Raw genomic sequence first — 27,207 nt, forward strand, 5'->3', positions numbered from 1 at the left:
ATAAGCAGTTCTTACCCATGCCTGGGAACCATCTTGGTTTGTAGGTCTGAAATTACTCATCAGAATCAACTGATGGGACTTAACTTCTGACTGCAGCCTTTGAAATCTTCTGATAATTCAGCTTAGATTTAAAAGAAAAGCCTTCAGAATCAATGTAGGTACAAAAATCTATAAACATCAACATTCTCTATTGGAGTATAAGCGGTGGCAAGTCCACAAATGAATATAATGGGAAATGGCCACTTTCCTTTGACTTTTAAGCGAGGGAAATGCATAGCAAGAGGGACGTTTTGCTAGTATGTTACACATCAAACACATACTCACATGGAATTTAGTTTTCACGTGTTATCTGGGAGGATTACAACACTGAAGTCAGATTGGGTCTGGTCATACCATTACCTATGCTTTGAGTACTGGTTTCTTGCCCTGAAAAATGAAGGTTCATACAGCTCAAAGTTGAGGTAATTATTGTCTATAATAAGATGGGAAGATGGGATAGGAAGCCTGGTAGTTAGTAATAACCACCAGCTACCACTAGAAGATAGAGGAAATGTACCATCTACTGAGCAGCTGCGGTGGGCCGGGAGCCGTGTTAGGTGCCTGGTTTAGACGTGAGGCTTAGCTGGGTTTGCACAAATGTAAGCACCATTAACCACGTTTGAGTTGGTTGCTTGATGCTAGAGAGGTTGACTCACTCCCTAGCTGATACTCAAAGCCCGTGCTGTTCAAAGTCCATGCTCTTTTCACTGTATGTATTAAGTCAGTGGAAGCTTCTTCAAGATCGGTTTACTTTACCAGTCTTTTTTATTCACCATTTTCCCTTGAAACTCTAAATTGCTTTATATTGATTAAAATTAATTTCAGACAGATTTATCTGTGATTTTGAAGAAATCATAAGGGGGAGGAAGGGATAATTTGGAGTATAACTTGGCAAATAAAAAGGCAAAAGAAACGAGAGAATCTTTGTGATACAAACTTTAGAAGGCTCATGTTTTTCTTTCCTTTTTCTTTTTATCCTCAGAAATTTTTTCATTTTTGGGGGCCTTAGTTTTTCTTAACAGCATCATGGCATTATCATCAAACATGCTTTACCTGAGTAGACGCAATGCCGCCCTCTGCTTAAAAAGCAATTTGCTGTCAATGAAATTCAAGATGAAACAAAATGACTAAAACAGATTGCTTGCTGGTTCTAGGATTTATTTCATAAAGTGAATAAATACTAATACCCATTTGCAAGGTTTCCCTTTTACCCACTATCTCCAGATGATACGTCTTTGCTTAAGCGTGTGACCCTGGTGACGTGTGATCATTTGTCTTTGATTTCCATAGGTTGGAGGATATGAAAGGGCATCCAAGAGCAGTGTCCCAGCCTTCCAGGTACTGTCGACGAGGCTGAGTTTCCTCTAGCTTATAAACGAATGCTACCTATTAGATGCATTTCCCAACCCTGCAATCCAAGGGAATAAACTGCACACAGCTTTTCACTCTTAAAATTCCTTTCTTGCTGTTTCAGATGGTTAAAATATGCTTTATTTTGAATGCCCATCATGAACAAGTTTTGTTTTCCTGAGGTGCCCACAGGGCTGTGTGGCGGTGGGCATGATGCCAGTGTACACTGTGTGCCCAGAGTGTTGTGGGGTCTCTTATCAGCTACAGTTGCTCTGCAACATGCCTTTCAAGGAGGGAGGGTATAGCTCAGTGGTAGAGCGCACGCTTAGCATGCACGAGGTCCTGGGTTCAACCCCCAATAGCTCCTAGTTACCTCCTCCCCCCAAAATAAAACAATTAAAATAATACAATAATGAATAAAATATTAACAAAAACAATAACAAAAAAACATGCCTCTCAAGCCAGTGACAGGTTGCACTTTGAATTTTTTTAACATGTCTGTTAGTCTTCTTTCCTCCTACTTTTGCATTAGTTTTGTTTCCTTCTCTCTTCTCTACTGGAGGAGGAAGCGTTAGTGTTTTTCCCTGGAGAAACGTGCCCTGAACGCTCCCTGGCGGTCTCTGGCTGCCAGCGTCTCAGGGTCTGTCCGGCCCAGGGCTCGGCGAGGGCAGTAGGAGTGTCTGACCACACCTGCCATCAGTGGAGCGGGGAGGAAGCTGATTCACCCCTCCCCTTTGCTCTTATGCAGCCCTAGCTTTTAGGGTTGTTTCGTGGGGGCAGTTCTGAGAGGGCCCAGACTTCTCTAGAAGCTTTGAGCTGCTTCCTTGGTCAACTTTTCCCATTCTTATTTTAGAGGCAAACCATGTTGCAAGCTGCTGTTTGGAGGGAAAACAAGGTCCAGCTACATTCAGCGATTTGTCCAGAACAAAGCAGATACAATATTAAAACCAGGCCTGGACCCTGGCTCTGTCCAGATTGGAGTCAGTTTTCCCTTCCTGTTCACTCAGCAAACATTTATTGAATACCTGCTCTGAGTCTGGCCTGTGCCAGTCACTGGGCATTGAAATGAGAGGCAATTCTTTGCTCCTGATGGAGCTTATATCAAGACGAATATCAGACAATGACATGTGGGGGAAGAGCTATGATTTACTATAAGAATATATGATGGGATGCTCACCCTGCCTGGGATTCAGTGAAGGCTTGCCCTAAGAGGTAGCCGCTGATTGGACCATCAAAGGATAAGCAGTTGGAGGGAGTCAGATGAAGGTGGAAGAGAAAGGAGGAGGGGGAAGTAAGGACGAAAGATGCCTTGGCAGGAAAGGTAGCAGATGCATCCTGGACAGAGGTGTGGGTGCCGTCCACTCAGGGAACTCAGGTCATCTTGCGTGGCTGGGGTAGAAGTGTCCAATGGGAAAGTGTGGTGAGCTGGGCCTGCTCAGAGAGGCAAATGCCAGATTTTGGAGGGCCTTAGAAGCCAAGTGAAGAAGTTTAGTCTTTCTGGGCACCGAGGAAAGATGAAATGGTTTAACAGTAACGTGACATGATTAGATATTTTAGATTTTGCTGGAGGCTACTCAGAATATGCGTTTTAAAGAAGATTAAAAGGTGCTTCTAGGAGTCAAGGATGAGGAGCAGTGATGGCCTTACCTAGGGCAGTCTCAGGGTGGGAAGGAGAGGATAGATTTAAAATATAAAGAAATAGAATCTAGGGTCTTGGGAGGCATGAATGCCAGTGGCAAGGAAGGGAAGGGAAGTGACCAAGGGTGGCAGGATCGTGGTTACCAGCAGGACTTTGGATCCTGGGTTTGAAACCCGGCTCTGCCACTTGCTGGCTCAGTGCTTTGGACGAGGAGCTTTTCCTCTGTGCCTCCGCTTCCTCCCCTGCAAAGTGGGGACTGCAGTCTTCGCCAGGCACTGGGTTGTTGTGAGCATGAGCGGCTTTAACATCTGCAAGGTTCTTAGAGGAGCGCCCAGCGCAGAGCGAGGGCTGCAGCAGTGTTGGCTGCTGCCAGAGTCACCATTACTGGGACCTGCCATGATCTCTTCAGTGTTGATCAGTTTCTCCTGTCCTAGTCACCTGACTGCGTGTTAAGATAACACAGCTTCTGTGTGACGCTCTGCCCGTTTTTTCTCTACAAAGATTGAGTTCTTCTCCACAAGGATCTGCATCTACTTTGAAGACCTCAAAAGTGGCTTTGTCCCCATCAGTGACGGCCAAGAGGATAAATAGAGGCTCCTTGTCCTCCAGCGCCAGTGTAAGAAGGTAATTTTTCTGTCCTTCTGGGGCCCTGGCGGTGGTGGGTAGGGGGGAAGGTGGCAGCAGACAAGGAGTTCGGTGAAGTTTGTGAGAGGAGGGGACCGGGAGGAAGGGGAGAGAGCATGAAAGGCTTGGTGGCCCTCCAGTCTTCTGTTCCTGTCTTGAATTGTCGGGGACACGGCCACGGAGTGGATGCCATGTAACGTCCCTTTCCACAGCTTGCCTAACGTGATCTAGAAAACGGAGTCCAGTTGCACGTAGTAGTAACACGCGATACTGTCATTCCTCCCCCGAGGTGAATGGGCAGAACTGAAATGCGTAGGGGCGCTTGCTGTGGTCATATGATCAACTATAAAGAGGTTAAATCTTGTCCTTAAGCCTGCTTTGTACTCTCCCTTTATAGAGTCCTTTTCATTTCCTTCCTGCCTCAGGACAAATAGGACCCCCACATGGTCTGTTTCACGATCTCTGGTCAAAGCGTTTTAGCCAGCTTCTCGGGTCTTAGCTGACTCCTTTTGACAGGGAGTTAACACGTATAACTAAAGGCCACGTATTAGAATATCACCAAGAGCGGTAAGGAAGCCCTTGTGTCACCATCAGCACCAGTCAGAACTGTCTTCATCGCATTCCCCCAACGTTGAATGATGTGTTTTAGAACTGTGACCTCTGCGTGAGTATACACGGTCGTCTCTGTTTTCCCCCCTCATCTGTGTTTTTCATCCAGCTTTTCCATAAACTCCCGGCTAGCCAGTTCCCTCGGGAACTTGAACGCTGCAGCAGATGACCCAGAGAACAAAAAGGCCGTCTCACCCTCGAGGGTGGGTTTCATAGCCAACCCGTTCACCAACCTCCTGAATGGCAGCCCCCAGCCGCCTGCCAGGAATGACCCTGAGCTCAACAACAACCAGTACAGCAGAAGCACCAGCAGCACTGGGAACCCCCTGAACAGTCAGCCGAGCCCCCAGTGCGCCAAGACGGAGGAGCCCAGCACCGCCCTCCGGCCCTCCTACACCGGCCTCTCTTCTTCCTCAGCGAGATTCCTGAGCCGCTCCATCCCCGTAAGTTCGCAGACACCACCTCTTGGCCCTGAGAACCCTGAATGCAACTTTGGTGCTTTGCCTTCCCAGCCGAGGCTGCCACCAAAGAAATTTAATAGCGCCAAGGAAGCCTTCTGACCGATGCCTTCCCTCTGTGCTGGGAAATTGTCTCTGCACGTGCATTCTGCTGGCTCCTCTTCAAGTAAATGCCAAGTTTCAACCCGGTTTTCTTCCTTCCTTCTTTTTCTTCTCTTCCTGCTCCTTTTTAAAGTGATTTCTCCGAGAAGGGAAACAGCTGTCATTTCCCTTCCTCATGGACACCATTGACTTAAGCTACTTTTCAGTTAAATTTTCAAATCTCTCTGAGGATCGAGTGCAAAGTCAGGGGCTGAGGCATAGGAGAGCCGGCCTCTGCTTTGGTTGGAGTGGTACCCTGGCTTCTTCTACATCATATGCCAGAGGATGAATTTGGAGCATTTACATGTGGAAGGTGCTGAGTGGATCGTGTCTTCTCAGAAAAGCACCAGGCCCTTGACTGTGTCACCTCCTGCAGGGAACTGACCCAGAATTAATTAAATGGCAAACAGAAGGTGCTTATAAGGCAGGCTTGTAAGTAGGTACCCAGGATGTAGAGGGGGAGAAGGTAGGGTAACAAGATGCTTAAAATTAGCTGTCACTCTTCTAGAGACAGGATGGAAGATCTCCAAACACGTGAGCTCTTTATTTTGGTTACTAAGCCCCCTTTTAAAGTAAAAATCCCTATTAGGGTAAAACCTTGTTAATCTAGGTAACAGCTAAGGGGCCCCACTTTCCTTAGATGGCAGTTTAGAAAGCACTTTTCTAATGTGAGGATGCAGCATGTGTGTGTGCGTGCGTGTGTATGTGTGCATGTGTGTGTGTGTCTTGGTTGCACTCATTGCTACTCCCATTGCTACCTCAGGGCTCTTTCAAAGTTTTTTTTCCATTCTAGCCACATAAGTCCTTTCCAGCACACATGATTTTCCCCGTGTGATTGTATTCCCAAGGATGTTCTTCAACATTATTTTAGTTTCCTGTGTAGATTACAGACCCAGCCCACCCCACCCCTGAATTCGATTCTAATCCCACTAAGTTATGGGTACACATATATCCGTAAAACTTAAATCCCGGTAACTGGGATTAGACGGAAAATGAAGTGTATTTACATTTTCACAACTAGGTTTTAGAAGTCATGGACTTCACAGCAAGAACTGAATTCAGTCAACATTTTCATATACTGATTGTGGGTAAGCCTCTTTTTTAGACCAGAGTACAGATCATTCTGTTTTCAGAAAAAGTGTTATACATACGGATGCATAGGCAATTCTATGAATATCTTGCAGATTTCACAGCTAATGGTTTTGTTTTATAACTGGATCCCAGAAACATTGGTAGCTTGACAAGAATAACATTCTGCTGGTTCTGGATCTCAGTTTTCCTTTTTGAACTTTCTTTAGATGATTGTTGAAGCCTCTGGCCTACCATGTTTACAGAACTTAATTTTGGTTTCATTCCATAATTTGTTGTTTTTCTTCACCTCTCCTCCCCTTTCCCATCCCTCTCCTGTCCTGAATAGAATGGTTTTTCCAATAATTAAATTTAAAGTAATACTCTGTGTCTGCAGCTGCTCCTCTTCCCCCTTCTCCTTCTTAAATTGGTCATCTTATTGTAACGCAAAGTGTTTATGAATAGAATTGCCAGCAGGACAACACTTTCCTCCCTCTCACCCTCCCAGGAAGTGAGACTAGCTGGTGTCTTAGAGCTGATTTTCCCTCCTTCATCTTTGCCTAGACAACTTCTGTGAGAGGCAGGGCCCCAAGTCCTACCCCTGCTGGCTCACTGGCAGAAAGTCTGAATTAAGATGGAAATTCCCATTAAATGTGGAATAAAGTAGGAAGCTGAGAGTTTTTTTCCTTTATTAGTTCAGTGCAGCTTTTCTAATGGTTACTGGTTTCTTGTCTAAATAAGATGGCCCATCTTTCCAGTGCTTCTGAAGATGTGAGACATACGACCCTTGAAGAACTAGGAATAAATTACTCAAAAACGTTTTTAAACCCTTGGGTAGGCGATGAAGTCTGTATGGCAATATCCTTCCAGCACCTTTAAGAAAGACCCAGAAACTCCCAGAGGGTGAAGGTGCCGGGCGTTTAGAGGGAGTCTAATATTTTAAAAGCTGCAATTAGCATCTCTCTTGAAAGCCGCAATTGCTCTCTCACTTTATGCAGCAGTTCAGCCCCCAGAAAAATGTGAAAATGATTTCCTCATTCTGTCATGAAATGGTTTAACCCAGGAGACAAGAACAAATGTTAAGGACTCCTTATGGCTGCGACAGAATTCTGAGAAGCAGGCTTGATTTTTATTTGTTTGGCCTGGTCTCTTGGTCTTGCGCTTTCTCCTGGCCAGTGCAATGCACCAGCTTTCGTTTTGGTTGACCCACTTACTGTGAAAAATCAGTTTCCCCTCCCTGACGTTCAGAGGAGTTTTCAAATGCTTAAGAAATGAGGGACGTGTGATTATGGTGTGGGTGGGGTGGAAGTATTTTATTAAATTGAAATTACTTGAGGTAGCTGTCTTGAATATTTGCTCTGTGTTATTTTTAAGAGACTTACCACTGACTTGCTATTCATCTCCGTTGTCCTCACCTGACCCCGCAAGTCCGCGCGAGGTCGTGATGCTTTCCCTGTGAGCTCTTGCACACTCTGCCTTGGTCACTGCGATACTCAGATTCCCACTCTGCATTTTCATCGTCTACTGGCTTATCTGTATCCTCCACTGGACTGTAAGCTCTGTGAGGGCAGGAACGGTGCCTCTGTTTTTCATAGATGTGTGCTCTGTGCCTGGCATATATACTAGGCACTCACTGAGTACTTCTTGAATGGGTATATATTATGGATGATTGGGTGTTTGAATGAATGAATGTGATAGGAGTTATTGCTTCTATTTTAAAGATAAATAATTTGAGGGTTTGAGAGTTTAAATATTTGCCCTAGATTATACTGCAAATATGAAGCAGAGCCATAATTTGCACCTGGGTCAGTTTGACTCCAAAAAAGCACATTCTTTTGATTACATTATGTCATATATATATACTGTGGTAGATGTTTAAAATGGAGGGATATCTAAAAGGTAATCTCATTTTTTCACAGGAAGAGTTAGGAAAAGCTGTGAAGAAGGGGTAACATTTTAGTTGGGCTTTGGAGGATGAATAGGAGCCTGTTAGGAGTCTAATGAAGAAAATAGGAAGAGGAAGAATGGACATTTCAGGAAGTGGGGACCACAAGAATGGAGGTACAGTGTTAGTACTGTAGTTAAGTTCTTAGGTTCTAAAGACAAGGAGACCAGGGTTCAAATCCTATCTCTAACACTTCCTTGTGGTGAGTACTTTGGCAAGTTATTTAACTTCTCTGAGCCCCAGTAAATGAGGATAATAATAATAGGTTTTGTGCACCCTGAAACTTACACAATTTGATGAGACCTATAAAGAGTACAAACTATTTTTGTGAATTTTATGCAAACATATGAATGTGTATTTTGAATGGGGTTTGTGTGGACTGTGAGGCCTTGAAGCTTATGTGGTAATGATAATAATATCTCTGTAATAGGGTGATTGTGATGATTAGTTGAGATAAATCATATGAAGTAGTTTACACAGCACATTTAGATAATGCTCAATAATTTTAGCTATTACTGTCTTAAGAGCAATGACTATTCCAGTGTAGCTAAAGCCAGAGGTGGTTACCTAAAGACAAAGCTGGAAAATTAAGCTGAAACCAAACTGGGAGGTGCAGTGTGAGCTACTGGAATCTTTTCAGCAGGAGTGACTTGATCACATCTAATTCGATGAAGATAACCCTGGCAGTCATGAGGCTGGGAGCTCTCAGTAGAAACCCTGGAGGCAGGAGACCAGATTGGGCCCTGTCTGCTGTCCTTGGTCCCTGGCTCAGCAGGAGTCCTTGGGGAAATTCTGTGCTTCTAAAAAATTATTCTGTGTTTCAGTGCACATAATAATATAGAAACCACTGAACAATAATTTATGACCTGTAGCTCTAACATGTTTATTATGAATTTTTAAGTAATATATTTATTTTTGTTAATGGAAACTTAACTACCTGAAGAAAAATTCTGATCCTTAGTAAACATCTCTTTTACAACATTTTTACATGAGGAGTTCTAAAATAATGTGCTTTGTTAGAAAAAAAATACATATATATATATAGTCAGGTTGGCTACAAAGAATTTTTTGTCACTTCTGTTGTTGAGGGTTACATTAATCTTTGCTATATGGGAACAGCCTTTTATAAAAAGCTTCTATTGTACTGACTGTAGGGTATATAAACATAAATAAGATAAGCAATCCTATTAAAATCTTTTTTGTGACTTTTAAAAGTATTATTAAGTGGTAGCTTGTATTAAGCTTTGTTATTCACTCTTATATGTTGGTCTTCAAACACTTTCAAGGATGCTCTCCTGGCGAGGTGGCAGGTTACGTCAGCGATGCCATCCACCATCTCTCGGGATCTCCCCATTCTTCTCTATTCTGCTGCTTTCTCGTCTTTGTTGTGTTAGCCTCTCTGACAATCTTCCTAACTCAGTCTTAATTCATACTTTTAAGTAGAGTCGCAAACTCTTTCTGTAAAAGACCAGATAGTCAAGTTTTGGCTCTGTTTCCTGACTACTCTATATATATCAATGAATGTTCCCATGAAGCTTTATTTACAAAAACAGATGATGGCTGGATTGGGCCCACAGGCTGTTGTTTGCTGAGCCCTGCTGGAGAGCTCTGCCAGGTAGCAGGTCCCGATCTCATCGTCTTACTCCCCTGTTCACAAGTGGCCAGTGATCCCCTAGTGCTGGGACACTGATCCTGAATTCCTTTGCTGAGCTTTCAGGCCCTCTGTTCTCTGCTCGCCTTAGCGTACCTTGGTGCCTCATTTACCCTGCTTGTCCCTGAGTGTGGTTCCCTCTCCGTGTCCTGGCCTTTGGAAAGCCCTTTCTTGGAATCCGCCTGCCTTCTTACCAGTTTCTCATATTATGAGAAAGCATATTATCTCCTGTATACTCTCTGAAGCCTTTCTCAAGAAATTGAGCCCGCCCAGTGTTTTACTTCTTAACCTCTGTTCCTATTCACATTGAATATTTAGTGCTTTATCAATATGTAATGTTGCTTTACATACACATGCATCTGCATGTGTTTACACGTTGTTCACCTGTGCAACTTTAAATATGCAGTCTCCAAATTTTAAACTTTATACATTTTATAAAATTCTTTTATGTTTTATGGTTTCTAATGCAGTCCTCTTCACTGAAAGGAATGAAAAATACTCATTTGGTTTAAAGTTGAAAGGAAGATTCAAATGAAATATTGTGCACTGCTTTGCTTTAAAATTCTCCTATGCCACAGTTGAAACTGGCTTCGGTGCAATTCCCTGTCCCAGTGTTCATGAGCCATTCTCTTTTTCCTTCAAGTTCTACAGTTTCACCATATAATCTAGACGTCGATTCATTATAGTTTATCCTTTTCTGGCCTCGGTGTGTGCTTTCAATCACAGGGCTGATGGCTTTTTCAATTATTATCTCAGACAATCAGAAATTATCTTTCTGGGTATTGCTTTTCTGCCTTCCCCCTACTCTTTCCTTTTGCAGTCCTTACGTTAGAGCCTTTCAGTCTGTCCTCAGTATTCTTACCTTCTGTGTTATATTTTAAAATTCCTCTTGCTGTAGCTGTGTTCTGATTGAATTCCTCCTATTATTTTCCAGTTCACTAATTCTCTTTTAGCCCTATCCATTCTGCAGCGTATCTCTAACCTGTTGACCTTTTGATTTCAAAGGCCGTATCTTGCATGTCCAGCATTTATAATTCATTCTTTATGATAGGTCTGTTCTCACTTGGACCTGCCTATTTTGGCTTCATAAATCCTCGTTCTTTTTATGGGTATTCTTCATCATCTGTCCTTGAGGATCTCAGACGATAAGTTGTTTGGAGATTGCTTTGCCATGTGTCTGTGATTTCAGTGAGAGCCCGTCTCCTGGTTGCAGGCTTTGTCAGTTCCCTTGGTGTTCATGTTCCTTGTGTGTTTTGGAATTTTCATCTGTAGGCTCCCTCTGGTTGGGAGTTTTGGGTTTCTCTCCCCTCTCTGTGTTTTTCCTCCCTATCTCCTGGCTTTCTTCTTGTCTCCACTTGACCCCCAGGTCTTCCAGTCTAGAAACAGATCCTAATGACCCAGGCTCTCTTCCCTTGGTGAGCTCGGCAGGCTGGCTTCTCAGGCAGGGACGCAGCTCTGCACAAACCCTGGCCCAAGGCAGTGATTGTGGCTTCACTCAGTCCGTTTCAGATGGGAGAGCCTGACTCCAGCCCAGGTTTCAAGCCAGCAGCTTTTGTCCTGTGTGCCCCCAGGAATGGGACACCTGCCTACCTCTGTGGGCTTCCAGCTCTGGAGCCAGTGGCCTGCCACTGTGTCTTAGTTTGTTTCTGGGCTGTGAAATATTGAATTTACTTTTGTGCCCTGTTGTGCCTTTTCTTCCTTGTATGTTAAAAATATTTGATTTATACACAGAGAGGGTCATTTGGAGCATAACTTTCAGCTCCAACTTGACATGAAGTTGGTTCAGTCTCGGTGATTTACCATTCAGGGCCTTTTTCAGTGTCCCCCCAACCCTCAATTCAAACTCATTTCCCTCTACTTCTGAGCATGAACTTCCTGCTTTTGCTGTATGGAACTTCTTAGGTCCTTGAACATGCCCTGCTCCACATGCCTCCATCTGTTTTTCACATGCTGTGCCCCCAACCTGGTTCACCTTTGCTTGTCAGACCCCTTCTTCTCAGAAGTTGGCCTAAATCCTACCTCCTCTTCTGAAGCCTTCCTTGACCTCGCCCAATTATAGCAGTCATGACTTTTTCTAGAGTCGTCCCATCTGTTCTGGCCATTTGGCCTTCATCATTTCTGTTTTGTGTTGAGAGTCACCTGTCTCATGGATGTAGGCCTTGAATCCCCACCGAGCTGGTTGGTAAACTTGAGGTTACAAACCACACCATCTTATTTTTGTTATCTTCATGGGCTATGCAGCTAGCATTGGACTCTGCTTACTTATTTGATTATTGATTTATTTATTCCATACTGTCATCTTTTCCAATATTGAGTAGGTCATTTATCTCTTCCAGAGAATTGAAATTTACTGTGTGTATGCGCATGTATGTGTACGCCGTTTAACTCAGAAGGGCAAGTTTTTATTGCAACGCCCTGTTACACACAGACACACATACTTGCGGGTGTGCATGCATGTGCAAAGCAGATGCCCCATGTACATGACTTGTAAAGTCACTGGATTTGCCCCTAATGGAAGAAGTCTTCGGTAAATGACACAGGCTCTGTTTGATGTTGAATGTCTAAACTCACATAGCTGATATGTGTGGGAGAGGACTGTTTTATCCATAGAAGCAGATACTTCGGTCTCTTGGTCAGAGCATTGTGAACCTCTCAGCCTTCTGTGATATTAATTAGATCATCGTCTGTGGGCTTCGGCATTGTCAGGTTCAGTCTCTGATTGGAAGTTATTAGAATGAGAAGAAAGGATATTAAGAAAGTAGTATCTTAATGAGCTCAGCCACTCTAACAAAATACCCTGGTAGCTTATAAACAACAAATTTATTTCTCACAACTCTGGAGGCTGGAAGTCAGAGATCAGGTCCATTAAGATTGAGTTCAGATGAGGGCTGTCTTCTGGGCTGCAGACTGCCGTCTTCTCTTTCTATCCTCACATGGCTCTCTCCCATGACCAGGAGAGCTCTCTGGGTCCCTTTTATAAGAACACTAATCCCATTCATAAGGTCTCCACTCTCATGACCTAATTTCCTCCCAAAGGCTCGACCTCCTAATGCCGTCATATTGAAGACTTTGGCTTTACTTTTTAGCAACCACGCTACTGCCAGCATTCGTGACAACTGTAACATTTTTCTAATCATTGTCATCATTATCATCATCATCATTATCACCATGATTTATCGAGTACCTCCTATGTGCCACACATTGTTTTAGGTACAATACTTACACACTATTGTATTTATTTAACCCACAGTTTACAAATGAGGAAATTGAGACTCAAAGAGGCAGTGACTTGCCCAAAGTCTCACAACCACTGTATTCTAAACTTCCTTGACTCCAGTGATCTTTATTTTTATTCACTTGGAAGTCCACTTCATAGACGTTCTTACTACTTAGAACATTGCTTCTGATATCTTGGATTCTCTAAGGCTCCTGTCAAACATTTACCCCTCTCCTTAACTCTTCCCCATGACGCCTTCCCACCTCCCTCAGTTTACCTCCTTCTGTAGCCCACATGTCATTTCTGCTTCCTTTTCCCAACATCCTCTGTTCCACATGGACCTTTTTTCTGTAGCCACTTTATCACTAGCCTCCAAAATTAGATCAATTCAACCATCTCGTGTCTATTTCTAGTCTCTCTCGTCTAAGCTCTGTTGGAGAAAATCCCGTGACCTTGCTAGTTGACTCCATTTCAAATGAATTTCTGATTTACCCTGACCCTTCAGTGCTCATGACTAGTTTGCTTATCCCACTTTGGCTCCCTTTCTCTTCTCCACATTGGCTGATCCAAAGCTTTTTTACATTCTTCACAGCTCCTCCAAGGGGGGAGGGTATAGCTCAGTGGTAGAGCACATGCTTAGCATGCATGAGGTCCTGGGTTCAATCCCCAGTACCTCCATTAAACAAACAAACAAATAAATAAACCTAATTACCTCTTCCCACCAAAAATAAAAACAAAAAACTAATTAATTAATTAAATTAAAAAAAAAAAAAACCAAACAGAAAAAAACACAGCTCCTCCAACTTCCAGGGCCAATTAACCTGGCCCTGAGTTCTGCTGAGAACAGAATTTTTCAGGAATAATTTCCCTTAACTGTCCTCTTCTCTGCCTCAAAGTTTATCGGCATCAGACTTGTCCCTTTATTCCCTTTTTAAAAAAGAAACCCTACTATTTTCCAATGGCAACTCCACCTGTATGTTCTTTCCAAACTCTTCTTGGGAGTTGCCCCATCCACGTCCTTGCTCTCTTACCCCTTCAGTCTCTTACCCTCCATTTGCCTGTCTCCTCACCTGCAAACAGGTACAGGATGGCCTTAGCCAGTTATTTCCCTCAGTTCCGTCACCTGTCACAGTGTCTCCTTTATGGCCAAACGTGGGCAAGGGAGGTGGCCCCCCTTCTGAAAGTCTGTTGCACAGGCTGCCACCGACTCCCTTAAGGCAGAGCTGACGAGCTCCTGTTAGTTCTCATTCTTTGTCTTTCTGCAGCACTTGACAATATTGATCACCTTTCCCCCTTTAGTTTTGTCTCTTTTGAGGTTTGGAATATTTATTTTCCCACTTCTTCTCCCCTACCTCCCCCCGCCCCCGCCTTAAATAGTTACCTACTTGTCTTCTTCCATCTGCCCCTTAGTGATTTTTCCCAAGGCTCTGACCTTGGTCCACTCCTGTCTCTGGGTAGTCATCTCCTGAGCGTTGGACTTACACTTCCAACTTCCTGTGGGTATTCCTGGGAGAGGGTGCACGCTCTTTCAATTGTCCACTCCTCCCTTGTTTCCTGGCTTCTAACTGCATCTTTCTACATCCGATCATCCAAGCTAGAAATTGGGCACCGTCTTCGACGCGACTTCTGCCTTTCCCTCTGCCACATCCAGCCACTAAGCCCTAGCCGTTCTCCCTTTGAAATGTCTGTTTTTCTTTTTTTGTTGTTGTTCCTCCATTCTTCTCACTGCTGCTTTAAGCTCTTTGTGGACTATTGGGCTAGCCCTTTAAATGTCCTCTCTGCCTTCAGTATCTCTTGCCTCGAAACTTTCCTCCGTGCTGCTGTCAGCTCTAGATTTCGAAGACACAGCTGATGAAATCATTCCTGGGTTCAGACTCGTTCAGTGTCTCCACTTTGTGCTCAGCATCCCTTCTGGATCCGCTGACCTGCCACTTGGGGCCCTTCCCCATCAGACCACATGCCTCCCAGCTCCATCCTCTCCAGCAGCTCCTCTGGGCATCCTGACAGGGGTCCTGCAAAAGCACCACACCCTGCCTCCTGCCAAGCCCTCGCACCTGCGGTTTACTCTGCTTTTCCCCATCTCTGCTTGGTTTCGTATTTCCTGGCCTGGCTCACGAGTTATCTTTCTGATGAGGCATTTGTGACCTGTCCACGAGGAATGCCTTTTCCTTCTGGTCTCCCATGGGACTTGGCTCACGCCCCGACCGCGGTTGCTCTCGTGTTATAGTCACTGTACCTGGTTCTCTCTCTCTCCTTGGCCAGCTTCCAAGCTTCTCGGAGGCATCTTTGTTTTCTCAGGTTCCAAAGTGTAGAAAGCGCCTAATAAATATTTATTTTATTTATTGAACTACAAGTTGAATAACATATCTAGGTTCATGAGCATTAAGCACAGGGCTAGTTAGGAGCCTGTCACCATTGCAAGCGCAGGAAGCACTAACAGAGCAAACAACGTTTCCACTTCAGCTTGAATATACAGTAACCTGAGAGGTTTTTTTTTTTTTTTTTCTAGAGATGTGGCTTTACTAAAATAAGAGAAAATACATTTTACCCAAGCTTGCATCAATATAATTTTGGTGTTCAGATGAACTGAAAACACTCACGTAATGGTTGGCTGAGTCAAGTTGGGTGTCAACAATCTGTCACCTAACAATTGAGCTCTTTGTGATTGTTGAAGAGCACATATTAAGTTCCCCCAGAAAAAAGAATCTATTAAAAGTTATGTAGGAAGGTGAAAGAATAGTTTATACAGCATTTTAGTTAACCCGAATTGGCTTGTTAAATCTTGAGGTCTCTGAAATGCTTAGAGAACACTATAGAAAAATGTTTTGTTCCTCTTTTAAAGCTGATTTTATCACAAACCTTAGCCTTTTTGTGTTACTGTGAGGCCAATAAAACCGTACCCAGCTTTGCTGCTTCTAGTGTTATCGGGGAAGTATTGCCGTGTTAGCAGAGGCAAACGCTTTCGGACACTTTCAGTAGTGTTGTGAAGCCACATTTGTGGAACTATGTATCAGTGCACACATTTTGTGTGCTGTTAGCTTGCAAGCAATACGACAACTGGCAACTCCATCGCAAAGCCATGAGAGACCTGGAGTATAGAGGCAGTTACAGGTAAACTTATTTTTCCCCAGTGTTTATTTTTTCCTTATTTGCTCATTAAAACTGGAGTTATATGTGATACCATATTTTCAAACGTGTCTTTTTCAATCAATGATGCCACTAAAACAAATCACTTTAAAACAGTGGTTTACAGTATTGTGTTAGTGTCAGGTATACAGCAAAGTGGAAAATAAGTCACTTTTTAAGGTGCTTTTTGCCTCTGTAGTTAGAACTCAAGTCAGGGTAACTAGGGGACTTTTTTTTTCTTCCTTAAGAGACTTGGGGAAATTGGGAGATGCGGGAAAGGTAAAGGCAGTGTGGCAAAACACATGGCGATTTTGAGTGAGGATTTTGACCTGGGAAACTAACGTTCCAGATGCACAGTGTCTTTGCTTCAAGCTGTTTGAACGATAAGACATTATTTTATTAATTTGCTGGCCAAGACCTTAACTTCCATTATTCTTTGCAATGTGCTGTGGTTGCTAGTCAATTTGTAATTTTGTTTTTTTAACTATTTGTGCAGTATTTTGTATCTGTAATTATTAGACATTTTTCTACCATGATTAGGTAACTGGGCTGTTTAAAAAAGAAACACCTCCAGAATAGCTAAAATTTTAAAGTCACTACCTACATCTGCCAAAACAGATTAGTAGCACATTTCCAGAACAGAACAAATTGTCTTGATCTCCTTACCTAACACTTTGTTTTGTGTCAAATCCAGCTGCTTTCAGAGCAACAATTCTTGATGGAAGCTTATATTTTGACATAAAAATTGGGGGGGGGGTTGCAAGTGTAAGGTAATTTTATCCTTCTTTGGCAGGCTGTATTACTCGTTTATGGTATTCATACCATAAAAATACCATATAATCATGATAAACTTGATCTGGCCTTGACTCACTATAATCCTGTTGAACTTAATGGCTGCATGAACTTGAATATTCTCTTTGAGAAACTAAAATCTCTTGGTTCCATAAATAAGTGCTACCTTGTAAAATAGTATTTACACCTTAGGTCTCCCTTCCTTCATAACCATACTGTCATTGTGGAGGGTTTTTTTCCCTTGATATTGCAGATACATTAGGTATCAATTCTTGTGGTAATGATAAAAAAAAATTGGCCAAGCAGAATTAAAACTTTAATCAGAATATTTAAACATGGGCATTCTTATAAAGAAAATTTCCTTATAGAATATTCCTGAAAACTCTTTTGGAATCGGTACTATTAAAAATCATTAAAAATGCATGTATCTCCTTTACAGTAAAAAATATTACATTCTTTTGCATATTTTAATATTTCTTTGCTCATTCAGAATCATACCCTGCTCATTATTTGTCTGTGTCAGGTGACAGAGGATGTTTGAGCGAACACGTAGTGATCACAGGACAGATGTCTTGAGGCACTATATTATGGTGGCTAAGAGTCTGGGCTTTTACAGCCAGATGCTGGAGCTCAGATTCCTTCCTAGTGGCATGATCTTGGGCTAGCGTTACTTTCCTGCTTTGTGCCTCAGTTTCCCCATCTGTAAAATGAGTTGTTCAGAGCATTTAATGAGTTAATACATATAAAATGTTTACAACTGTGCCTGGTGTAGAGAAACTACTCATAAGTAGCTTTCGCAGAATAATTGACCTGTTAAGTAATGTATCTAGTTTATCAAGAATTCCAGATAGTTGTACTTTAGTTGATCTATTTTTTGAATAACAAAATCAGTAACAATAAGGATACTGTTTATGGAGTACAAAATATATTTGCATTTTACTATAAAAATTAAAAGTGCTAATAATTGCCTGTTGTGTTTTCTGGGATATTAGGAAAGGCTTCTGCCAGAGACTAATGAATGTATATATACCTCACGTGAATGATAGAAATCCCTAATATTCTCGACTAGTTCTGTTTTCTAGTTCAGTAGGTGTCATGAGTCCATAAAAAAAATAAATATGTGTACATTCATATATACCCCCTATACATTGATGCATTTGTAAAATCCTTTTCCCTGATGAAAGTTAGTTTAACAAAGGTCACTTGTCTAGTATCTGTTCATTTGCTGCATCTGAGAACTGAGAACTGATGGAACTTTAGAGGTGCTTGCAAAAACAACTTTGCTCTAAATTTACAAGCAATCAGAGGAGCTTTATCATTTCTGTTAGTGATAATATGAGTAACTGTTCTAATTAGAACAAAAACAAAAGGTAAATAGTCCCAAGAAAGCTTTGGCCAATATATAGCTTGCGTGTGTGGCATTCTTGCAGCTGGGGAGACCTCCTGGCTCTGCCCTCCCTGCCCACTGGCCAGATTCCAGAAGAAACTGGCAAAAAGCATCTAGAAAAATGATAGTCCACTTTTAAGCTCTAATCCTGAGATGGCAGCTGATATCCCAAGAGTTAAATGTACATGGGCTTCAAGGCTTTGGACCAGTTTCACTGGACATTCTCAAAGTCTTACCTCTTTGATTCTCTCTGTGACTTCAGGTATATTTACATGCCCTCAGTCTTGATCGTCTCTCCTGTTTTCAAGCCTTGACATAAACTACATCTCGTAGTGAGAAAGTCAACTTGCCAAGCCTTTTCCTATCTTCCCAGCCACTCTTGACATTTCACTTCTTCCTAGAAGCTTGCAGCCTGGAGAATGCACCACCTTACCCCCACCTTCCCCTCCAGTCCTTGCCTAATCCTTTGCTTGTGCACAATGTTACTCTTATCCTATGTTTATTATCATTAAATGTTGGCACCTTTGTCTTTTCATTTGATGCACATGTGAGAATATGGTCTTTTGCCCTTTGAGGGCAGGGACCATAACTTTTGATTCATGGTGTTGATAGACGTCTACTTAGTAAATGGCTGTTGATAGGATATAAAATTCAGTGGGATTTTGAAGCTGAACAGTTTGAATCCTTTTGTAAATTATTTGCAAAATGGACAGATTCTTTTTTTACTGCCACCTACACTGTCAACAAAATAGACCAATCTCAGAATTGATGACCTATCAATAAAATGCCGCAGGTCAATTTGAAAAATAATTATTGGAGGAGGAGAAAAGGGAATTTGGTAGCAGATCAAGTAAACTTTGTTTTTCCAAGGTATTTGATGAGAAGAATTGTGCAGAAAAATTGTAAACGCTTAGACAGATTTATGTTCCTTCTTTCTGACTGCTGTTTGCCGCTCAGAAATAACTGTGGCAGATTTTCTCTGCTCATCCTTGTCCTTTCCTGGTTTGTCTATTATCAGTACATTCTGATTCCATGTCCCAAGCACACGCCTTTTAGACGTTGTTATCTAATATGATGTGGGAGGAACTTGCATCGTTTATTTTTCTTGAAAGTTGCCCACTGTTTATTATGTTATAGCTGCAGGGTTCTTCTGCACAAAAGCTTTTTGGGTCTTACAATCAGATTTCAAAGCTAGAAGTGCTTTGTGTACCCCTAAGTAGGAAGGATTTGTAAGATATCTATTAAATTCAAACATTCTTAAGGAATCTATTTAAATGACCTCTAATTCTACTGCATTAGAAAAATTAACATTCATTTCATATATACTGAATTAAATTAAAAAGTATATATATATTCTTAAAGTATGCTCTAATAATCTTCAGTTCAGTTATAAATGTCATTTAATTTTTTTGAGTAAAACTCAACAGTATTGCACAAAAGCTTAGAAGTGAGTTTAGTACTATCTACCAATTTCCAAATAGTACTTAATCTTTAATCACTAGTATTAAATTAGCAAGCCATTTAACATATAAAGTTTTCCTGCAGTCACTTTACTAATTGAATATCTCATTCTTAACAAATGCTTTGTCTCCCTCGTCTTGTTCTATTTTTTTTTCTTAGTTTATTTCATTTATCTTTTATATAAGAGACCCACACTGCCTTGTGTTGAAGGAAGCAGCTTTATGATGTACTAGGAATTGTGTGTGTGATGGAATTTAACCTCAGTTTATGTCTCTCCCCCGCACAGTCCCTTCAGTCTGAATACGTTCATTACTAAGGCCTTGCTGCTCTGCTGAAAGCTGTTCCACTGTTAGACAGTTTCTTCATCTGGACGAGCAAACGTAGAGAGAGAGCAACTGCTTGCCGAGGCGTCTCTCTGCCTTCTTACCTTAAAGGGAGCACTAAGATAAGACCTTCGTGAGACTTGAACCCAGAAAACTCTGGTTAATGACTACTATATAATGCACTGAAACCATGTTTATGGAGATGTCAGCCCTTTTTAAGACAGTTTTCATGCTGAATTTGGTATTTTGAAAGGTGATTTTTAATGTGTTTCGGTAATACGTTTGTTATTACATTTACATGTACAGTGTTACATTATGTATGTATTACGAACTTTAAAAGGCTATTTTGATAAATTTATAAATATATAAAATTATGTAAAAACTAGACTATATTTTGATGTAGATTTTCTTGCTGTTTGCTACCAAAAATTTGTATTTTGAATTTTAGTATGGTTTTATCTACGATGAATAAATAATTCCTCTTTGTTAAGAAAGAGTGAGGGAGAAAGTTTTTAGAAAGTGATTTTTATGCCCTCCCCCCTACGAATACGGTGCGCCGGTTCATTCTTTCGAAAAGTCAGTCTAACTTAGCAGGTTTCCCCCGTTTATCTCTAGCAAGCGCGCAGTTGTTTGCTGTGGCTTGTTTAGACCGTTTCCTTTCCCTTTGTTTTTGTTGTTGAGCCATTTAGTTTTGCATCTTTGGGGGCTTTAAGAAAATTTAACATCCAGTTGAAGATCAGAATTCACTGACTATTTCTCTTGAAAGCATGATTTTTCTCTATGAAGTGACTCAACAGTCCCAATGCCTTTCTTTCTTTCCTCCTCGCAAAAGAGTTCTTAACCCAACTAGAATATTCTGATCTTGGTACGAGGTTTTTGCCCGTAATCTCACATGGTCTGGCACCAGTTTTAAATCAATGAAGAGAAAAAAAAAAAAACTGAACAAGATGCTGCTAAGGAGTTCATGTATTAAAGGAGATACGTTTAAAGTGGAGTGCAACCTCCTGACACACACACTAATATGTATCTGAAACCTAAACCGAAAATGAGGCGACTCCTGGTACTTCACAGCCCTTGCAAGTATGTGTAACCTTATACTTAGGCTCTAGAAGCCTGGAAGCTTCTTGTCCATGGGGATTTGGGAGTCTTAGATCCTGATCGTCTTCCATGCTGCTTAAGAATGGACTCCTCAGAGACAGTTAAATGGATTCATATGAAGTGCTTTTCTCTCATTGAGTTATTTATAATGTATTTATTAGAAGGGGGTACCTTGAGACTATTACACATGCTTCAGCAAAACATCTTCTTTATGTTTTACATTTTAAAAAAGGTATTTGAATGAACGTTTGACTCAGGTTCGTCAACTTAACCTGCAAAAACTGCAGTACCAAATAATTGCACTAAACGGATGAACAAATTAATTGTATGTTTTAGGAACTGAAAATTAAAGTAAGTGGAATTAAATTGTATACCTTTTCTAAGGCTGAAATAGTAAAATATTTTATTTGAGTTATTATACAACATGATTGGTTAATTATATAGGAAGGTGATAGTATTTTAAAAAAATTATCAGTGAAAAATAATTCAGATGACATTTGAGAAGTGGGGGAAAGGAAACCATATTGACAGTTTTAGTTCTGTGAACACTAATCTGTGTGCAGCTATTAAATGATTGTAAAACCGACTACTGTAAATTTTCCATAAGAATGTGTGTATATTGGTCATATGTATCTACATGGGTATGTCTTAAAATTATTTATACACATGTGCATACATAGACAAACCAAGAAGTATATGTATATAATATAGAAAGTATATAGCAAAGTGATTCTACTCCAATAATAAAAATTGTTTGACATGTATTTTGTTATGAATAGTTTACCTTCAAAAAGATATTTTGTCCTATTTTAAAGTGTAGAAGAATACACTGCTAATAAATAATAGAAGTTTTATGCAATTTACGTTTCCCCTGGCTTTTGTAATTTGGATTTAGAGTTACCAATGTACTGAAGTACCTTTATAATTTCATATATGATTCACTCTGCTTGGTGCCTTTCAAGTTTCTCAGATTCTCTATTCCAGATTTTTAGTTTATCTTTAATTGACTTTCCAGATCATGGCCATTTCCTGAAGCACGTGACAGTGAGCACAAAGAAATCTTACACTTTGAATTTCACAAGAGTCAGATAAGTCAGGCTCTTGCTGTCTTTCTCTCTATATAATTTTCCTTGTTAATAAAACACGGTTTATGATCAGTGTTTGAGTCCTGCGTAATCGTTTATGACTGTTGTATGATATATGTCATCGGTTGCTTTTGTGAAAGAATGGCTGTCTTCCCTAAAGGAGAAATTATAGAAATAAATCAGATGGCACAAACCTCGCCCCTGTTTTATCTATGCACCCTGAATAGCTGGCTTGGGAGGAAAAAGTCGCGTTATTTCTTGGAGATATTTTATGTATTAAGCTGGATCTCTTTGGGTTGTGATGTTTCTGAGGTTTTCCTTCTCTTTTGTCTTTTAAAAATTTTCAGAACACATAGGAAAGTTTGTGGGTGGGAAGACAGTTTTGTTTCTTGAGTTGGGAATCTGCCAGTTAGCTGTTCTCACAACACTGCGGGAGACAGTTGGGGTACCAATGTTGTTGTTGGGACCATATCTTAAAGAAGGAGATTCCTTACCAATTCATGAACCTATCTACAAGGGCAGAAAATCTTTTTCTACAGATTGAGTTCTTATGAAAAAAGAAATAGGAAAAAAATCAGTTAACTAGTTCTAACAAGCATCTCACCTACTGGTCATTGAGTTCTCATGGTTTTGTTACGCTTAGACATCAAATGACTTATAAATCTCAACACACATCTGGGGAGGCTACACTATATACGTATTCAGCTGGGATTCAAAAAACAGCAGAACATGAGTTTGCCAACGATAAGCCCCACAAATGTATTTTCATAATTGTTCTCACTTGTATGCTTTCCTTGGTGACCTGTATTAAACCATCACTATGTTGAAAATTTCTACTTAAACCCACTGTCAGTGTGTAAGCTGAACAGTACTCTGTGGTGTTGACTGAGCTCTTTCCCAAGATGCCCTCGAAAGGCAGAGTTAACGATGCCTGAGAAAGCCTTGCAGTCCTCTTGGCAACACTCAACCAAGCCAGAATTTGGTCACTGCATGTCTGCTCAGAAGAGTAACCAGGGAGGTTTCCAATTACAGCGAGATATAATTTACAACATAAGAGAAAACTTTTATTTACACGTAGGTTGCATAGAGGTGGCACCCATGGCAGAGAAAGGTACATAGAAAATCATTGCATTAAGTTATTTTGAGCTGGATTGAAATGTTAATATATTCCCACCCAGTTCCTTCTTTATGGATTGAATTATGATAATCATCTCAAGGAGGGGAAAAATAGCTTTTCTAGAAAACTTAAAACTTTTTTCGATGAGTTCAAATAAAAACTGATACTGAAAAGACGGCTTTTAATGCAGAATTCAGTTATTTGAAACTGGTTTTAGACGGACGAACATAACTTCATTGACCTCTTCCCGCGCCACGTCTTGTTTTCACCGGTGTGCCACCAAAATGGAGGCGACTCGCCACTTGCTCTTTCTCTTTGGCTGTGAGTCAAGTTGATCAGAGTTTTTTTGAGAAGCTGGGCTGTTACGTGAGAAATGAGTTGAATCAACTGTGGCAATGACTCCAGCTGCAAGTGTTTACATTGACGTTACACTTCAGGATCAGCGATAACAATCTATCAAGTGCTTTTTGTTTGTTTATGTAATGGCTGTCTCCCAGAAGGATTTTAGGTGGCTTCAAAGATTGGAGCAGACGTATCGCAGAGGAGTGAGAAGGGGCTTCGGACGCCAAGTTTTGAGGCAACTGATGCTGGGACTTAAAGCTGAGATGAACAGCCTCTCAAATGTCGTAGGATGTGGATTTTCTCATCTAAGTTTGGGCACATTTACACTAAGTGCACGCATTTGGTCAGCTCCAGGACGCCTGATTAGAGTTTACTTTCCTCAAAATGTTAAGAATAATACATGATGCTTACCTGTAAGCTCTATGCTGTGCAGTAGGTCCCTAGAACTTACTCATCTGTGTAACTGAAACTTTGTGCCCTTTGACTAATTTGCTAACAGAGATCTTAAGTCTTCTTATCACAAAACAATAACAATAATAATAATAAGGAGGATGGGAGGGAACTTCTGGAGGTGATGGACATGTTCCTGGCACAGACTGGTGATGTCTTCATGGAGGCACACTTAGCTCCAAACTCACCAGGTTGTATACGTTAAATATGCACAGCGTTCTGTATATTACTCATGTCTCAGTAAAGCAGTTTAAACATTTTTTTTTAAAGAATAGCTCTCAAAAAGAAAGAGCTTCTCTCCAAGTGAGATTGTCAATCTTGACATCTAGATCCCCTGCAATGATTGTGTCAGGTACATGGAATAGAAAGTTGAAAAGACAGTTTGAAACCAGAGATCAGAATAGTATAATAATAGTCTATATGAGTATCTGTCTATTACTCTCTTTCTCTCTATCAATCTAGTATATACCTGGCCTTTACTGAGAGCTGATGGAGACTAGGCTGCAAAGGATAACATATGCTTTTTGTACTGAGAAGTATTGTATTGGAAGATATAGGGGTCCCGGAAACATGAGATTAAAGAAGCCAGTCCATTTTATCTTTGTTGGAAAAAAAAAAGTAAAACTCTGGAGGAAATGGAACCATTTAAAAAAAAAAATCTAGATTTCTTGCAGGCAGAGAGACGTTTAACACCATACAGCACATTCTGAGACAGGCCTCCTACTCCAAGAGGCAAGTTCCAGGCAGTTTTTTTCTGTTCAGAAAGATGCAACCAATTAGCTTCTCATGTAACTTGGGCTGTGACGTTACACGGTGTCTGCTGACAGTGACCAGCAGGGTGGGAAAGGCCTGGTTCCTCCTGATTTGAGGAAACATAAAATTCACTTCCTCTTTCTCCCTTGGCCACTTTTCAGACCAATTTCTTTCACAAGTATAGCAGCTGATTCCAGACTCACCCTGCTGCTTGAAGCCTGGCCCATGGCTAACATTACCACTTACATCACAGGCCTTCGGTGACCAAGGAATAAGCGCCCAGGGGCCTCGTCAAAGGGCGACACTGCAGAAACCGTAAAACAGGGCAGAGACGTGGGTGGCAGAATGCCTGGGCTCAGAGGTTCTGTCCCGTCAGCACAGAGCACCAGGCTCTTTCTCAGATACCACACCAGAGCCTGAGTGAGGGGCGCTGGCCCCGAGATGGCTGTGCTGTCATGACAAGAAGCGGGACTGCTGAGACGGACCTTGACCATCCACAAGCTGACAAACTGAGACTTGAGAATACTTGGATCTCTTTGACAGTCAGATTGATGGGGAAAAATTATCCTTGATTTTCCTGTTTAAGAGGCAGGTGGTTAGGACCATTAACTGTTAAGGTAAACCAAAATAGGAAGGTTCCACCATCTGGTCTGGAGGAGAGATGAAAGTCTGTTACTAAGCCAGGAACTAATTACTTATCAGCCAGTCTGGAGACAGGAGAAACCCCATTTGCTGGGGTCCCCAGGATCACTGCCAGGTTTACTGATTTGCTACAGTGACTCACAAGAGTCAGCATGTGGTTGAATTCACAGCTAAGACTACTACTATTGGAGGAAAATCAAAATCAGCAAAGGGGAGAGTTGCACAGAGTGAGGTCCGGAGGAAACCAGCTGCAAGCGTCCAAGAGCCCTCTCCCAGGAGCCACGCAGGATGTGCGTAGCTCTTCAGCAAACGCTGGTGACAACACATGTGAAGTGTTGTCTACCAGTCAAGCTCATTAGACACTAGCTGGGCACCCAAGGTTTTTTACTGGGGGCTGGTCGCATAAGCACCCTGCACCCAGCACGAACCAAGATTCCAGACTTGCAGAAGGGAAGCAGGCGTTCTGTGTAAACCTTACTGTCTGCGTGGTCCGGGGACAGTGAACCACCCTTACCATCAGGGCAAGTCTGACTGTAGCACAGGCATCTGTTTACCAGTCAAGTTCCCAGGCGCAAGCCAAGGCTAAGCGCGAAAGCAGGCTTATGTAAGGAAACCAGGCTCAGGCTGGCCATGTGAACCCTTTTTTTTGTACCCCTGTATCTCAACCAACTAATTGTGTAGTAACTGAAGCCTGTTTAAAGTACTGTGCGGTTTTACCTTATGAAGTTGACCCAGTCTCTGTTTCCAGAAGACTTCTTTGTGGAGGGGAGTTGTGATCCAGGAGACAGGCGCTCTCTCCTTTTGAGTCTCCACTGCTCCAGATGGACCGGAGTTCTGGCTTCTGTTTTGTTTTTAAATGGATAAATTTGGACAATCCCTTCCTGGTCATGGTAGACGTGCCACCACCCAATGTCTCCAATATGCTAATCCCTCTCATGGCAAACTGGAGTAGGAAAAATTCCCTGAATCTGCTTTCAGAAATGAACTAGTCTAAATTTTTTTCCCTGAATATTTACCCATTATTTAATAGGTAAGAGAAATAAAAATATAGATTTAACAGTTTTTAAAATATTGCAATTTCAAAAATATTAAAATAAAAAATATTGGAAAAATAAGTATAAAATATAATTCAATAAAAAATCAAAATATGAATTAAAATGATAAAATATTTATATAAGTGGATAAACTGCTTAAAATGAGAGGCAAATTAAAGGATAAAAAAGGCAGTGAAATAATACCACTAAGGAATTGAAGATTTAAAAGAATGAGGTAGAATAGTCGAAAATAAGTTAAGAATACATCAAACAAAAAGACATGGATTAAAAAAAAATTAAGACATAAAAAATAAAGATAATTTTAAACCACTCTTAATGAAACAACAGGGCTGCTTGTGCAGAGAAAGTTACAGATGCCCATGGGGCTCCCATTCAGCCGGTCCCAGGGCAGAGCCACCCTGCACAGGTGGGAATCAAAGTCCCCAGGCAGAATATTCTAAAGCAAAGACCTACGAGCAAGACATTTTGTCAGTTCAGAAGATCCCAGTTAGATTTGCAGCCTGGCATGTGCAGACCTGCAAAAGCAGTTAAGCCTTTGGGGGATGTTAAGAATACATTTTTTGGAGTGATTACTATAAGCCAGATGATGTACGAAGTGCCATAAATCTATAAGTCAATCTATAAGCTATCTTACTATGAAGGTTTTATAGTAAGTTTTACAGTATAGTTAAAACCTGAGAGATTTTAGGCAGAAGAAATAGACATGCAGAAGTGAAGTGATTTGTCCAAGGTCATGACAACTAGCAAGAACTGCCCAAATTTAAACACAGCCTTAATTAACACCAAAACCCATCACCTGACCTTTTTACCGTATTACACATTGCCAGTCTCTTTT

At 41.3% G+C, this 27,207-nt stretch overlaps 1 protein-coding gene and 1 non-coding gene across 4 annotated transcripts in view; both read left to right on the forward strand.

The window, feature by feature from the left end:
• Positions 1-21,787, forward strand: part of CDC14A (cell division cycle 14A) — a 141,768-nt gene extending 119,981 nt beyond the window's left edge. For 2 of the 3 annotated variants that reach the window (XM_031457690.2, XM_010975155.3), the window contains exons 13-16: positions 1,330-1,377; positions 3,530-3,652; positions 4,371-4,885; positions 19,794-21,787. In XM_031457690.2, the coding sequence (XP_031313550.1) occupies positions 1,330-1,377; positions 3,530-3,652; positions 4,371-4,821 (622 nt within the window). In that variant the 3' untranslated portion in view covers positions 4,822-4,885; positions 19,794-21,787. The remainder of the gene's footprint in view (positions 1-1,329; positions 1,378-3,529; positions 3,653-4,370; positions 4,886-19,793) is intronic. The other variant, XM_064488763.1, reaches the window with a different exon arrangement.
• TRNAA-AGC (transfer RNA alanine (anticodon AGC)) lies at positions 13,347-13,419 on the forward strand. The gene has a single exon. It is a non-coding gene; the product is annotated as a tRNA-Ala (tRNA).
• Positions 21,788-27,207: the final 5,420 nt, after the last annotated feature.

The sequence above is a fragment of the Camelus dromedarius genome, chromosome 9, assembly GCF_036321535.1.
Source record: "Camelus dromedarius isolate mCamDro1 chromosome 9, mCamDro1.pat, whole genome shotgun sequence".
Lineage (NCBI taxonomy): Eukaryota > Metazoa > Chordata > Mammalia > Artiodactyla > Camelidae > Camelus > Camelus dromedarius.